This window comes from Artemia sp. Qi Xiang Cuo, chromosome 19 (genome assembly GCF_049724085.1).
Source record: "Artemia sp. Qi Xiang Cuo chromosome 19, ASM4972408v1, whole genome shotgun sequence".
NCBI classification, from domain to species: Eukaryota; Metazoa; Arthropoda; class Branchiopoda; order Anostraca; family Artemiidae; genus Artemia; species Artemia sp. Qi Xiang Cuo.
Window position 1 is genome coordinate 33,169,560 of NC_142812.1, and position 17,100 is coordinate 33,186,659.

The window sequence follows — 17,100 nt, forward strand, 5'->3', positions numbered from 1 at the left end:
GGAGAGGTTTTCAATTGGAATATATTCAGGAAAAATAAAGTTATAATAGAAGAAGGAGTTTAAAACACCTCCTTAAACAAAAATGCTACGGTAAAATTAGGATTTACCATGCACAGTTCTAGAAATATTTTTAAATTCCTGTGCAGCTTCCTCAGAAACACTAATAGAATTTTATGAGGCCCAAATGAATTGATCCCTTCAGAAGAAAAAAAAAATCGCATCCCAATATGTAGACTTCTCTAATTAAGGGGAGGGAAGGAGAGTTTTTCAATATTTCAAGACATGTGAATTGCTGAAAAAAGATGCAACGTAACATAGTAAAGGATATAATATTTTGGGTGGATATGTAGCCCAGGCCTCCCCTGGATATCAAAGGAACCTGTGGTTAAATAAAAACATGGATATTTTATAAGAGCGTATATTTGATGTTAGTTGACATTGCGTAAATACTTTCTCAAACTTAGAACAGTTTGGTTGCTCGATACTCCTAAAAAGTTTTTCACCACAATAAGTATTATCGTTTCTGGCACTTTACTTGAAATATAACATGACTAAATAGTTTAAAATTTATATTGTTGAACATGGATCATATGTTTTATATTTTATGCTTCATAGGGTGGAACGTAACTGTTACATGAATGCGCTAAAGCCGTTGAACCAAAATTTTTGAAACTGTTACTTCGGTATAGTTTGGTTCTATATTAAATAGGCAAGTGATTAGTCTTATTGATAAGTTAATAGCTTGACGTGATGTTGTAAGTTTTCTTATACTTTTGAGAGTATTTCGAGATAAGTTCTCACCTATTATTTAGCCTGAGTAATTCCCTGACGAGGATAGACCGAGTATAAAAGGTGGGAGCTGTTTCAGTATTGTCAGATGGTTTGGGGTCTCCATTCTGTCATACACTTCATTTTTCGTCCCTATCCTAAAGGGAAACCCTGCTTACATGACTTCATTTTGGTGCCGGGGTGGAACTTTCACCAGTTTGTCTAACCTGAACCGTGACTACTAAAAGTCCTATGGGGTTATCTTGAGGAGTGGTGCTCTTTGAATAAATTTCAGCCTTAGTAAACGACATTGCATTTCAAAGGATGTAAATCAATGGATACTTTTTCTAGGTTTTGCTTATTTGGGTGGACTTTTTTTGGGGGGCTGAATAATCTCTTTTTAGCTATGTTATTAATGATGTACTGCCTCCCCATTGTAGTGCAATATTTTCAAGTGTGAATATAAAATGAGTCAGAGATGGTAAAATGAGTCGGAGGGTGAATATCAACTACGCAGGGTGTGACTATTGTTGTGATGTGGTAATCATCTCTAGAGCATCTCCTGTGGTGAGCAGTCATTGCTGTGAGCATCTCCAGATGTGGTAAACGATGTAGCAGCCAAAGGCCAAGATAGCCCCAAGACTTCCTTTAGCTGGAGGTCCCGGACACTTCTTGTTGTCTGGTTCTAAGCTGACTTAAGCGCTTTGTGTAGACTCGAGAAGAACTTATTAGTCTAAAACCTGGACTTGTGTACGTGGACCCCTGTACCTGGACTTGTGTGGACTTGCAGTGATTTGAATAATAAGAAAATCGTGACATGAAGCGTTACAACGTTGAAAAAGAACTATCGTCTTGATATATCGACTGACAAATTCAGAAGTTTCAAATAGACTTCTTAGGAGTGTCAGAAGCTAACCTTCTAGGGTTAGAAAGCAAGAAATTAGGCGACTCAGAATTTATTTATTCTGGTAGAAAAGATGGCTCATGATGAATGATAAAGTTTCTGAGTATATTTTCGGTTTGGAAGGCATTAATGCTAAAACTCTAGTTGGTCACCTTATGGTCAACAGGTTCGGGCTCATATTTAAGTGAATGAGTTTTTTTTTCAACTTTTGTATGTACAAAGGGGTGGGGATGGACACCTCGATACTTTGCCATTTAAAGATTATTAGTCCCATAGAAGCTCACAGCGCAAAAACGTTTTGGCGGATTGTAGACGAAAAGTGTTTTGCCCTTTTCCCTCTCTCTCAGCAGAATTTGAAGTCCTCTCCCCCACCATTCCCTCTTCCATCTCCTGAGAAAAACCTAAAGTTTTCAACTCTATGCCCCAAGCTGTTCCCGTAATACCGCAAATATGCTATTTCGGTGACTTGAATACATATAGTGTGTCGATGGACCTCAAAACCTTCTCCCAACTTGTCCAAGTTCACTTGATCTCCCCAACACTTCTTCGAAGTTTCAACACAATCTCCTAAGCCATTACCGACATATTGCATAAAAACTGAAAACTCAGGACGTATACAATGTCTTTGAATTTAGTCAGGCGTGCTTCTCTTTTCCAGAGTATACCCTTAAAACTCTGGGCGTCAACTAGCAGACGATCCCTAGGAGTTCCTAGATGATTCGATAATAAAGGCCAAACAGGGCCACTTTTTATTCTGAAACGTATCTGTTACTAGTGAAAAATTTACATCACTAAATGCTATTGCCCCTGTGCTATAAGGTGATGTAAACCCTATAGACAACCCTATTAGCCCTTTAATGATTCCGGAACATGAATATCTTAAAATTTTAATCTGATATCGTAGATGTTGCGGGGAACCCAAGTAGTGGGAAAGGGCCCTGGAGGGAGGCTGGCTGCTCTCAAATTAATTTTGGCTCTTTAAAAGGGCATTAGAACTTCCGATCCGTAATCGAATGAGCCTCCTCCTGAGTTTCTACAGCCACTCTTTCTATACGAAGTAGTGAGTGAACATATTTTTAGTGCCTTTTCTATCCCTTTGTCAGCCCTATATAAGGGGCAATCATTGTTTGTTTTTGTATTTTTGCCCTGAATTGGGGTCCCCTTAACCCAAGGTCTTATGGATACAAATCTTAAGCCAATCAGGAAAAAATTAGGCCCCATTTTTGGTGGAGGGACCAGTCATGGAGTAATTTTCATAGCCACCCGGCTATGACCTTGGTATTGTTTCAAATGAAAGATATTAAGCCGAACTGGCCAGCCATGACAAAAACCAACAAAGAGAAAAATCTAAAAAAAAAAACAAACAAACGAGACTGTGGCTTTTTTTTTTTTTAGATTTTTATCTTTGTTGGTTTTTGGTATTGTTTCGCTTCAGTATGGCTCAAGGCAAAATCCACCAAAGTCGATTATTGGTGAGCTGTGTGTCTTTAAAATGCATTTAATGATCCTGCTACGGAAAGGGCCTCGTTAAAAAGAAAATTCAAGAGAATAAGCGATTCACAATTGACAGGCTGCATTCTATCCTGAAATTCAAAGAACTGTCTTACTCGATACTTTCAGTGGTGAAGTATGTTCAGAAGTTGCAAAAACACTTGTTCAAGATTGGAAGCTGCACTAACTTTCCTCAGTCAAAACTATACAAATGGCAATCAGCTTTTGATTCAAATTGCTCGTGGTGAGTGCTTTCTCCAGAAATAAAGTACTAATAAATGGAGTGACACCATTCATATTCCCCCCCCCCCAAAAAAAAAGAAAGAACTTTCAGCACCCGAAAGGTTATGTCTACAGTGTTTTTGGGATCATAGGGCTGATTTTCTTGCTGACTTCATGCCAAAGTTGAGACCATAACTGCATATCCCTGCTGTCGCACGTTACACAAAATTTGCCGCACGATCCAAAACAAAAAAGGGCGTATTGCTGGCCAATGACATCATCCTCCTCCACAGCAATGTATATGCTCACTCGACTGCATTGACGAAAGACTTAAAGTTTAAGTGAAAAGTCTTTGAGCATCAGCCTTACAGTCCAGACTTAGCCCTCAGTGACTATCAGTTATTCCCCAAAATGAAAGACTTGTGGGTGAAAATGGCAGCGATGGTGAACTTTTGAGATGCTGTTTTCGACTGGTTCAACAGTTTGGCACCAACTGTGTATTCAAAAAGCTTAGAATAACTTGTGAAACGTCATGAAAAGTGCTTAAGTATATCAAATAGTAGTTAAATAAAGTTATGCTTTTTACTTCAGTTATCAAATTTCTTATGCGAAAACCTTTCTGCTTTCCGAACGACCATCTGATCTCGCTAGAAATAGCCCAGAATTCAAATACATGATAATGAGAACAAAAATAAGAATTTTTGCTCAATATCAATAGAATGGGAACAATTTATCAATTTCAGGTACAATGATTGGCATTACAGCTGGAGCTTATGGCTAACCTCTAGAAAGAAAGTCAGCTCTGCTGAAAATTTGGTCACGTGGTCTATAAAGGCGAGTGGTGACCTAAATCAAATCAGAAATCACTGACCTAATTCACTTTGTAGAAAAATATGTGGCCATGGCTAATAATTTGCCGTTGAGAGCAACCTGTCAGTAATTCCTCTGTGGGCGGAAAAAATGAAACAACTATTAAGAAAATCGGAAATATTAATTTTTGTAAAATAGACATTAACAAAACAAGGGTCCATTTATTTTAATGAATTAGGCTGAACAAGCCCTAATTTCAAGTTACCAAAGCAATATAGAAAACCTATTCATCCACTTGGGAGCCAGCGTTTACCCCACTGAAAAACATCCCTCAGAAAATACCCCCTCCTTGTAAAATACCCCTACAGAAAATACCCCCGTGGAAAATTTCCCCCTTCCTATTGAAAATTCGCTCACACACAAAATTGATCAGCCAAACAGAAAGTACAACGTAGGTACCTCTCTTATCTCGGTATAATACCCAATATTTTTTTTAGTTCGACTACATGTTCTTTAAATTATATATATATATATATATATATATATATATATATATATATATATAATATATATATATATATATATATATATATATATATATATATATATATATATATATATATATATATATATATATATATATATATATATATATATATATATATATATATATATATATATATATATATATATATATATATATATATATATATATATATATATATGTGTGTGTGTGTCCTTTATATAGCATTAAGCAAAAACAAAAGAAACCTGCCCCTTAAAGTAGATAGTTCTTTTATTTCGGCATAATACCCAAATATCTTTTTTGGTTAGACTACATGTTCTTTAAATTACATAAAAAAAGATATTCTTTAAATTACCCTATATATTTTTTTAGTTGACACTACATATTTTTTTATATTTTTGGATCTAAGCTCGGTGTAGCAGCTTAAAAAACAAATAGTTATTAATACACTGAACCCTTATTGTCCTTTACAATGGGTAACTTCCCTTCTAATGAACACCCGCAATTATCCAGAGAGAATATTGGGGGGGGGGATTATCCGAGGATAAAATTTCCGAGGCTATTTTTCAGGGGGGGGGGTGAACGCCTAGACACGGTCCACTCAGTAAGGAGCGACCCGGCTCAATAGTAATCGAAACTCTAAAAGACGGAATTTTGATACCAATAGTTATATCAAGAGAATCGGAGTTTTTTATGCTGACTTCAAATACATAAATTTCATTAAGTTTAGTTCTACCTGTCAAAAGTTACGCGCCTGAGAACATTTGCCAGATTTTCGAAAAAAGGGAGAAACACCCCGTAAAAGCCATAGAATCTTAAGGAAACTCACACAGTCAGATTCAGTATATCAGAGAACACTATTCCACAGGTTTTATTGTTCAATCTATAAAAATATGGAACTTTTTTCTTTTTGCCAGAGGAAAGATCACGGATGCGTGTTTATTTGTTTTTTTGTTTTTTGTTTTCTTACCAGGGGTGATCGTATCGACCCAGTGGTCCTAGAATATCGTAGGAGGGCTCATTCAAACGGAAATTAAAAGTTCTAGTTCCCTTTTTAAGTGACAAAAAAATGGAGGGCAACTAGAGTAGTAACCTAGGTGCTGATTCGAAAAATACATGAAAAAATACATGGAAAACCCACGCCTTTGACACTATCAAAAGTGTAATAGATATGAACCATACAAGAAACTGTTTTTTTTGTTATTGATAAGAATTGCACAAGAGTAGACATTTTAAAAAGCGATCTTTAGCTAAAGAGCAGGCACACATGTTATTTGGAAGATTGCCTTAACTCGAGAGTAGTTTGTTATTAAAAAATTGGATGTTGCAATCAGAATTGTTTGATTAACATTTGCAGAAAGGGGTAAGGGATTTGCGGATTGGAGTGTAATTCGAGAGTAGTTTGTTATTAAAAAATTGGACGCCACAATCAGATTTGTTTGATTGATATTTGCAATAAACGGGTAAGGGATTTTCGGATTGGAGTGTAAGTCGAGAGTAGTTTGTTATTAAAAAATTGGGCGCTATAATCAGAATTGTTCAATTGACATATGCAAAAAAGAGGTAAGGGATTCGCGAATTAAGGGTTATCAGCTAAGATAGCCCCTTGTCCTAGAACATGGCAATCTAAGTGATCTTTTGCTGTTCCAGCGCATATGTAATTGAACCAGCATATCTAATGATGGAAGGCCGGAAAAAAATATGACTTGACCTACCTGTACTTCTTCAATGTGAACTGTATAATACATAAGGGATGATCGAATATCGTTGTCAATTTGAAATAGTTTAACGTTATACTATACGAAGAGTATCTTACTGAGAGAAGTGTACATACCATGAAAAGAGTTGTAATAACGAAAAGCTTTACTCCTTTGTTGTGTTCCGTATAATACATAAGTGGTGGGGAGGTGGCAGAAGGATCTCTTAGAGTACTTATAATGCTGTACTGTGGGCCGAGTTGCTAGCGAAAAACCCTTGTGAATGACTTGAAATAAAATATTTTAACAAGAAATGGCTGAAAAGTGTTTTGGGGGAGATGGGTATTAGTCTCTCATAGGCGTGTGTTGTCTGAAACTTATGATTTGGGATGGGTGGCTTGCTATTTTTGACCTGTCTGAGCTTTTTATGGGGATTATTTTTACATGAGGAAGAGGGTTTCCAGGGGTGATATTTTCAGGGGGGAATTTTAATGATTTTTTTTCCGGAGACGTAAGCTAACTTTTGAATTAAATTTTAGCACTCTTGTTAATTTTTAACAAGAAATGGCTGAAAAGTGTTATGGGGGAGATGGGTATTAGTCTCTCATAGGCGTGTTCTGTTTGAAACCTATGATTTGGGACGATTGGCTGGCTATTTTTGACTTTTCTAAGCTCTTTACGGGGAGTGATGTTACACAAGGAGGAGGGTTTTTCAGGGGGAAATTTTCAGTGGGAAATTTTACCAATTTTTTTTCCGGAGACGTAAGCTAAATTTTAAATTAAATTTTAGCTCTTTTGTCATAGGGATTTGCTCCTCAAAATTTTAAATTAGAATATGAGTGCGTCTTTTTATTATTATAGCCATCAGAAATTAAATTATAAAAAGTTTCTTCAACTGAAAGTAAGGAGCACCATCAAAACTTAAACGGGTAGAAATAGAGACTGTTTCCAAAGATTTAGGATTCATTAACGTTAGTGTTGTCAGTCAAAAGCTATGAGCTTGAGAAAATTGCCTGATTATTGAAAAATGGGGAAACACCCTCCAAAAGTCCGCAGGAATGATACTGTCTTGATGGGGGAATTCTCCATGGAAGAGGGGTAGGATCTTATTACATAAAAACAATTTCAAAGGTGGCCCACCCCCGTGATCAGAAATTAAATTATTAAGAGGTTTCTTCAACTGAAAGTTAGGAGCAACATAAAAACTTAAATGGGCAGAAATAGAGTCTGTTTCAAAAGCTTCAGGATTCCTTAACTTTAGTGTTACCAATCCAAAGCTATGAGCTTGAGAATATTGCCTGATTATGGAAAAACGGGGAAAACAACCTCCAACTGTGGGCTGAGATTCTAGCGCAAAACCCGTGTGAAAGAATTGAAATACAATATTTTAACAGGAAATGGCTGAAAAGTGTTTCGGGGGAGATGGGTATTAGTCTCTCATAGGCGGATGTTGTCTGAAACCTATAAAAATAAACTGTATCCTTAAAATCTGAGCTAATAAGGGTTTTGACCGTAAACTCTACTTTTTTTTGTAAGAAAATTATGAAAAATAAAATTCTCTGGTTCAAATGTGAAACTTAAGTCTATTTTTGGATTAAAAATAAAACTATTTCAGTAAAATCTGAGCTAATAAGGGTTTTTGACAGTAAACTCAAGTTTTTTGTAACAAAATAAGAGAAAATACAATTCTATGGTTCAAATGTGAGACTTAAGTCCGGTTATGGATCAAAAAATAGACTGTTTCTAGAAAATCTGAGCTAATAGGTGTTTTTGACCGTAAAATCCAGTTTTTTTGTGAAAAAGGTATTGAAAATACAATTTGTTGCCTAATAGATGAAACTTAAGTTCAGTTATGGATCGAAAAATAGAGTATTTCTATAAAACCGGAGCTAATAAGGGTTTTTGACCGTAAACTCTAGTTTTTTGTAAGGAAATAATTGAAATTACAATTCTCGGGTTCAAATGTGGAACTTAAGTATATTTTTGAATCAATAAAACGACTATTTCCCTAAAATCTGAGCTAATAAGGGTTTTTGACAGTAAACTCTAGTTTCTTGTAAGAAAAATAGAAAATACTATTCTCTGGTATAGGTGTGAAACTTAAGTCTATTTTAGGATTTAAAAATAAAACTATATCCGTAAAATCTGAACTAATAATTCAATATTTTTTTTCATAAGAACAAACTGTTTTTTTTAAACTTCGAAATTTTTCAACTTTATTTATTTTTTTCTTTTTGTACATATCTTAAAATGTCAAAATATGCTTACAGTTCTAACAATTGTGCAGGTCTATGATTGGTGTGAGACACGATGTGACTTTCTCACTGGTATTCTATGACCGGTTATCGACACTACCTAGTCTATCGCATGTATTAAATCAGTATTTTTACGCAGTGGAACGATAAACACATAAGTCATATCTGTTTAAAAAAAGTGAAGATGGAACATTTTAATAGAGTGTGTTCACATAACAAGGTTATTGTACCATTGAATGCCGACAAGGAGAAGTATTTAAACTATGAAACAAGTACAAGTGGTAGCACTATTGGAAATGTATGCATGCATTGTCATGATAGGAAGGAATTAAATTTCTTTGGAATACCGAAAAAATTCAACTCTGAATTTTTGAGATCTCCAGAGATGATTGCACTCAAAGAGAATGCTAACATAAAAATAATTGTTGATGATAGAGGACAACTCCTTGCTACTGCTGCAGGTAACACATTACCTACGGATACATCCAATCATCAGCTTTCGGGTATTAGCATTCAACGGAAGGCTAATAAAAGAAAGGCCTACTCTGCTACTAATATCGTAAAACCATATCTTGTTTACGTGCCGAAACTGTTACCTGTGTAAAAATAATGTGTTAATAGACAGTGAAATTGCCAGAAAAAAAATGGCATTGTCAGAAAATATCACTACGGAATATAAAGATGAAACGATGAAAAACAAAGCACCAGCAAACGCTACTGACATTGATTTAACAGTCAATGAATCAAATAATACCAAAGACGAAAAGCATATTAAGCCTGTTCATGAGACAGCAGTAAACATTATGCATGATCCAAAATGGAATAATGATTATTCTACTGATTACGAACTAAGAGAAGACAATAACTACAATATCAAGAGAGAACATGGCGAACTATTTTATGGAACAGATTCAAAATGTCCAAAGTTAATCATTGATATTAATAAAGTATCATAATATGTTTTTGTATTAATATTCTACATAGCATTATTTCATTAAAAATATTACATTGTTTTGTGTTCATTATTTTTTCGAGTAAGCTAGCATATCAAGGGTTTAGAATGTCCATTAAAACATCGGAGATGTAAGAAAAGGAATTTGCGTACATCTATTGTCAGACACACTATTTCAGTAAAATCTGAGCTATTAAGGGTTTTTGACCGTAAACTCTAGTTTTTTGTAAGAAAATTATGGAAAAAACAATTCTCTGATTCAAATGTGAAACTTAAGTCTATTTTTGGATCGAAAAACAAACTATGTTCGTAAAATCTGAGCTAATAAGGGTTATTGACCGTAAACTCTAGTTTCTTGTAAGAAAATTATGGAAAATACAATTCTCTAGTTCAAATGTGAAACTTAAGTCCAGTTTTGGATACTCATAATGATGAGGACTGATGGTTCTAATACAATCTTTTTTTTGTACGTATCTTAAAATGACAAAATATCTTTCTTGAATTCACCTCTTGGATACACAATACAGAAATTAAAAAAAAAAATTCAATTTCCAGACTTCATTTGCATGCAATAGATACCGAGAGTTCTATGACTCCTCCCCGCAATGAATTCTAAGGGTTTTATGGCTCCTCCCCACAATGAATTCAGATGGTTTTAGGAGTCATCCCCCTAGCCATAACTCCATTCAACCTTGAGCGAAGGTATAAAAGTTCGATGATATATTTCTCTTCTTAACAACTACATTAATAGCCTCCAAGATGACAGGACTATATGATATCGAAATTATTTCTTTAAAAAAATCGTCTTGCGGCATTATAGTTGTACATGTATATTTATTATTGTCAATAGAACTCAACGAAATTGAGTGTTATCATTGGATTGTGAACTATAATATGTTTGAGTATGATAAAAGCTTGTGGAGTACTACATTACATCGTATAAAGAGACTGGGATTCTACGAAAGAGTGATTACACAACATAATAAAAGTGGTCAAAAACTGAGAAATGTTCAGGAAGAAGTCAGTGAAATTTGCAGGTTTTTCGGGGTTGAAGCACTCTATGTAAAGGGTAACGTACCTACAGATAAAGTTTTAATTCGAAACTGTGACCCTAGGATTCCACTTTTCAATCTAGAAGAATTTAAGGCTCCTAAATTTGAAGGGGTTTATCACCGTCCTGAAGACGAGGTCAGGTGCTTCGAACACTGGATACCTAAGGACATATCTGATTGTGATAAATGCATAAGACATGGTAAAAAACTATTTTATATCATGGGACCATCGTTTCTGGATGTTTAAGGGTGATTGTGTGCATTATTATGTGTCTCAATATAATTTTGTATTAATATTTTACATAGCGGTATTTCATTAAAAATATATTATGCATTACATTGTTATGTGTTCATTATTTTTAGAGTAAGCTCGCATATCAAAAGTTTAGAATGTCTATTAAAACATCGGGGATGTGAGAAAAGGAATTTGCATACATCTATTGTCAGACACATGTGGTAACATTGACAAAATCTAGGCATCAGAATGAATAAAATCTTTATCAACATCCGTTGTTGGATATGTCATTATGAAAAATTGTAAGTAAGTAAGTGAGTAACTAGGTAAGTAAGTAAGTAACAAACTCCTTCTTGAATTCATCTCTTGGATAAACAATACAGAAATTTTATTATAGGAAACTATGAAAAAAAAAATTCGAAGTTTTTATCGGATACATCATGATAAATCCAAGTTCTATTCATTTTGGCTTCATGTGTTGTTACATTGAATTTAGATTAGACCGGTTTTTCTTTTCATTTTGGCTTCATGTGTTGTTACCTTGAATTTAGATTAGACCGGTTTTTCTTTCTATAGAAGAGACTAGCGTATATTTAGAGTAGAAAAAAAAAATTCTGGTTAGTCTGAAGTTGATTGTGAGAGTGTTAGGACTCTTAAATATGGTTGGATTTGAGAAAGAGCGAATCATAGGGGATCTACTGTTAATGGGAAAACGTGTGATATTAGATGACGATTTTATAGGGCTTTTTGTTAAAAGGAAGATGTTTCTTAGGGGATTATTTGTTGATATTGATCTTAAATTCTAGTTTTTTTAAGAAAATTATTGAAAAAAAATTTCTCTATCTCAAATGTGAATGTTTGGCTAGAAAAAAGCTACTTGGATATTTTATTCAAAGAATTATGAAAAAACTGTAAGTAATTAACAATGCCTGTGTGTGTGTGTTTGTTTTTTTTTGTGTGTTTGTTTGGGTGTTTTTTTGGTTTTTTTTGTGTTTTTGTGTGTTTCTCTATGTGTGTTTTTGTGTGTCTTAGTATGTGTATGTGTGTATGTGTGTGTGTGTTTTGTTTGTGTGTGTATTGTGTGTTTTCGTATATGTGTGTGTGTGTGTGTGTGTGTGTGTATGTATGTGTGTGTGTGTGTGTGTGTGTGAGTGTGTGTGTGTGTGTGTGTGTGTGTGTCTGTGTGTGTGTGTGTGTGTGTGTGTGTGTGTGTGTGTGTGTTTGTGTGTGTGTGTGTGTGATGTGTGTGTGTGTGTGTGTGTGTGTGTGTGTGCAAGCTAGAGCAATTAAACTAGCTAATATCGATAACCGGACAATTCTTTTTTTTTCTCCCTTTTTATCCCAAACAATTTTCAACGTGTCCAAGATAGAGCAATTTCTCCATAAATTCCACTATTTAATGTCCCCCTCCGGTGCGCTAAGAACCTGAACTCGTCTTCAGGATGGTGATAACCCCCTTCAAATTTAGGACTCTTAAATTCTTTTAGACAGAAAGTTAGAATTCTAGGGTAACACTTTTGAATTAAAAACTTAATATGTAGGTAAATTAGCCTTTAAATAGAGTGCTTCAACCCCAAAGATGCTGAAAATTTCACAGACTTCCTCCTGAAGATTTCTCAGTTCCTAACCACTATTATTAAGTGGTGTAATCACTTTATCGTAGAATCCAAGTTTGTTTATTCAATGTAATGGAGTACTCCACAATCTTTTATCATACTCAATCATGTTATAATTCACTATCCAATGATAGCAGTCAATTCTTCGAGTTCCATTGACAATAATTAAAATGCACAGTCAAATATAACACCACAAGATAATTTTTTCAAACCGATTAATTCTGTGTCATAGAGTCCTATCATCTTGGAAGCTATTAATGTAGTTGTTAAGAAGAGAAATATATCATCAAACTTTATACCTTCGCTCGAGGTTGAATGAAGTTATGGATAGAGGGATGACTCCTAAAACCATCTGAATTCATTGTGGGGAGGAGTCATAAAACCCTTAAAATTCATTGCGGGGAGAAGTCATAGAACTCTCGGTATCTATTGCATGCTAATGAAGTCTGAAAATGGCAATTTTTTTTTATAATTTCTGAATTGTGTATCCAGAAAGTTAATCCCAGAAAGATATTCTGTCATTTTAAGATACGTACGAAAAAAATATTGAATTAGAACCATCAGTCCTCATCATTATGAGTATCCAAAACTGGACTTAAGTATCCCATTTGAACTAGAGAATTGTATTTTCCATAATTTTCTTACAAGAAACTAGAGTTTACGGTCAATAACCCTTATTAGCTCAGATTTTACGGAAATAATTTTATATTTCGATCCAAAAATAGACTTAAGTTTCACATTTGAACCAGTGAATTGTATTTTCCATAATTTTCTTACAAAAAACTAGAGTTTATGGTCAAAACACTTATTAGCTCAGATTTTACGGAAATAGTGTGTCTGACAATAGATGTACGCAAATTCCTTTTCTTACATCTCCGATGTTTTAATGGACATTCTAAACGCTTGATATGCTAGCTTACTCTAAAAAATAATGAACACATAACAATGTAATATTTTTAATGAAATAATGCTATGTAGAATATTAATACAAAAATATATTATGATACTTTATTAATATCAATGATTAACTTTGGACATTTTGAATCTGTTCCATAAAATAGTTCACCATGTTCTCTCTTGATATTGTAGTTATTGTCTTCTCTTAGTTCGTAATCAGTAGAATAATCATTATTCCATTTTGAATCATACACAATTTTTACTGATGTCTCATGAACAGGCTCAATATGCTTTTCGTCTTTGGTATTATTTGATTCATTGACTGTTTGATCAATGCCAGTAACGTTTGCTGGTGCTTTGTTTTTCATCGTTTCATCTTTATATTCCGTAGTGATATTTTCTGACAATACCATTTTTATTTTTCTGGGAATTTCACTGTCTATTAACATTTTATTTTTACACAGGTAACAGTTTCGGCACGTAAACAAGATATGGTTTACGATATTAGTAGCAGAGTAGGCCTTTCTTTTATTAGCCTTCCGTTGAATTCTAATACCCGAAAGCTGATGATTGTATGTATCCGTAGGTAATGTGTTACCTACAGCAGTAGCAAGGAGCTGTCCTCTATCCTCAACAATTATTTTTATATTAGCATTCTCTTTGAGTGCAATCATCTCTGGAGATCTCAATCTCGCATAACCACCATCATAAGAGTTGAATGTTTTCAGTATCCCAAACAAATTTAATTCCTTACTATCATGACAATGCATGCATACATTTCCAATAGTGCTACCACTTGTACTTGTTTCATAGTTTAAATACTTCTCCTTGTCGGCATTCAATGCTACAATAACCTTGTTATGTGAACACACTCTATTAAAATGTTCCATCTTCACTTTTTTTTAAACAGATATGACTTATGTGTTTATCGTTCCACTGCGTAAAAAATACTGATTTAATACATGCGATAGACTAGGTAGTGTCGATAACCGGTCATAGAATACCAGTGGGAAAGTCACATCGTGTCTCTCACCAATCATAGAGCACAATTGTTAGAACCGTAAGCATATTTTGACATTTTAAGATATGTACAAAAAGAAAAAAATAAATAAAGTTGAAAAATTTCGAAGTTAAAAAAAAACAGTTTGTTCTTATGAAAAAAAATATTGAATTATTAGTTCAGATTTTACGGATATAGTTTTATTTTTCAATCCTAAAATAGACTTAAGTTTCACACCTATACCAGAGAATTCTATTTTCCATAATTTTCTTACAAAAAACTAGAGTTTACGGTCAAAAACCCTTAAAAGCTCAGATTTTAGGGAAATAGTTTTATTTTCGATTCAAAAATATACTTAAGTTTCACATTTGAACCAGAGAATTGTAATTTCCATAATTTTCTCACAAAAAAACTAGAGTTTACGGTCAAAACCCTTATTAGCTCAGATTTTATAGAAATACTTTATTTTTCGATCCATAACTGAACTTAAGTTTCATCTATTAGGCAACGAATTGTATTTTCCATAATTTTCTTACAAAAAACTAGAGTTTACGGTCAAAAACCCTTATTAGCTCAGATTTTCTAGAAATAGTTTATTTTTCGATCCATAACCGGACTTAAGTTTCACATTTGAACCATAGAATTGTATTTTCTCTAATTTTCTTACAAAAAACTAGAGTTTACGGTCAAAAACCCTTATTAGCTCAGAATTTACTGAAATAGTTTTATTTTTTATCCAAAAATAGACTTAAGTTTCACATTTGAACCAGAGAATTGTATTTTCCATAATTTTCTTACAAAAAAAAGTAGAGTTTACGTTCAAAACCCTTATTAGCTCAGATTTTAAGGATATAGTTTATTTTTATAGGTTTCAGACAACATCCGCCTATGAGAGACTAATACCCATCTCCCCCAAAACACTTTTCAGCTATTTCCTGTTAAAAATTTTTATTTCAAGTCATTCACACGGGTTTTTCGATAGAATCTCAGCCCACAGTTTGGAGGGTGTTTCCCCATTTTTCGATAGTCAGGCAATTTTCTCATAGCTCATAGCTTTGGATTGGTAACACTAAAGTTAATGAATCCTAAATCTTTTGAAACAGCCTCTATTTCTGCCCGTTTAAGTTTTGATGTTGCTCCTTACTTTCAGTTGAAGAGACTTTTTTATAATTTAATTTCTGATCGCGGAGGGTGGGCCACGGTTGAAGTTGTTTTCATGTAAAAATACCCTACCCCCCTCAAGAATTCCCCCCTCAAGACAGTACCATTCCTGTCGACGTTTGGAGGGTGTTTCCCCATTTTTCGATAATCAGGCAATTTTCTCAAGCTCATAGCTTTTGACTGACAACACTAAAGTTAATGAATCCTAAATATTTGGAAACAGTCTCTATTTCTACCCGTTTAAGTTTTGATGGTGCTCCTTACTTTCAGTTGAAGAAACTTTTTATAATTTAATTTCTGATGTCTATAATAATAAAGCGACGCACTCATATTCTAATTTAAAAATTTGAGGAGCAAATCCCTATGACAAAAGAGCTAAAATTTAATTTAAAATTTAGCTTACGTCTCCGGAAAAAACAATTGGTAAAATTTTCCCTGAAAATTTCACCCCTGGAAACCCCCCTCCTTATGTAAATTTAATCCCCGTATAAAGCTCAGAAAAGTAAAAAATAGCAAGCCACCCACCCCAAATCATAGGTTTCAGACAACACACGCCTATGAGAGACTAATACCCACCTCCCCCAAAACACTTTTCAGCCACTTCTTGTTAAAAATTAACAAAAGGGCTAAAATTTAATTTAAAAGTTAGCTTACGTCTCCGGAAAAAAATCGGTAAAATTTCCCCCTGAAAATTTCACCCCTGGAAACCCTCCTCGTCATGTAAAATTAATCACCGTACAAAGCTCAGAAAAGTAAAAAATAGCAAGCCACCCATCCCAAATCATAGGTTTCAGACAACACACGCCTATGAGAGACTAATACCCATCTCCCCCAAAACACTTTTCAGCCATTTCTTGTTAAAATTTTTTATTTCAAGTCATTCACACGGGTTTTTTGCTAGCAACTCGGCCCACAGTACAGCACTATAAGTACTCTAAGAGATCCTTCTGCCATCACCCCACCACTTATGTACTATACGGAACACATCAAAGAAGTAAAGCTATCCGTTATTACAATTCTTTTCTTGGCATCTACATCCCTCTTAGTAACAACTTCTTCGTATAGTGTAACGTTAAACTATTTTAAATTGACATTGCTGTTCAAACACCACTTATTATTATACAGTACACATCGAAGAAGTAAAGCTAGGTCAAGTCATATTTTTTTTCAGCCTTCCATCATCAGATATGCTGGTTCAATTACACATGCACTGGTCCAGCCAATGATCACTTAAATTGCTATATTCCATGACAAGGAGCTATCTTAACTGATAACCCTTAATTCGCAAATCCCTTACCTCTTTTTTGCAAATGTCAATCGAACAATTCTGATTGTAGCGTCCAATTTTTTAATAACAAACTACTCTCGAGTTACACTCCAATACACAAATCCCTTACCCCTTTTTTGTAAATGTCAATCAAACAATTCTCATTGTAGTTTCCAATTTCTTAATAACAAACTACTCTCGAATTACACTCCAATCCGCAAATCCCTTACCCTTTTCTGCAAATGTT

At 34.2% G+C, this 17,100-nt stretch overlaps 1 protein-coding gene across 1 annotated transcript in view; it reads left to right on the plus strand.

The window, feature by feature from the left end:
• Nucleotides 1-689: 689 nt before the first annotated feature.
• Nucleotides 690-17,100, plus strand: part of LOC148940754 (uncharacterized) — a 48,636-nt gene continuing 32,225 nt past the window's right edge. The window contains exon 1 of the mRNA XM_089105064.1: nucleotides 690-755. Coding sequence (XP_088961190.1) covers nucleotides 751-755 — 5 coding nt within the window. The 5' untranslated portion in view covers nucleotides 690-750. The remainder of the gene's footprint in view (nucleotides 756-17,100) is intronic.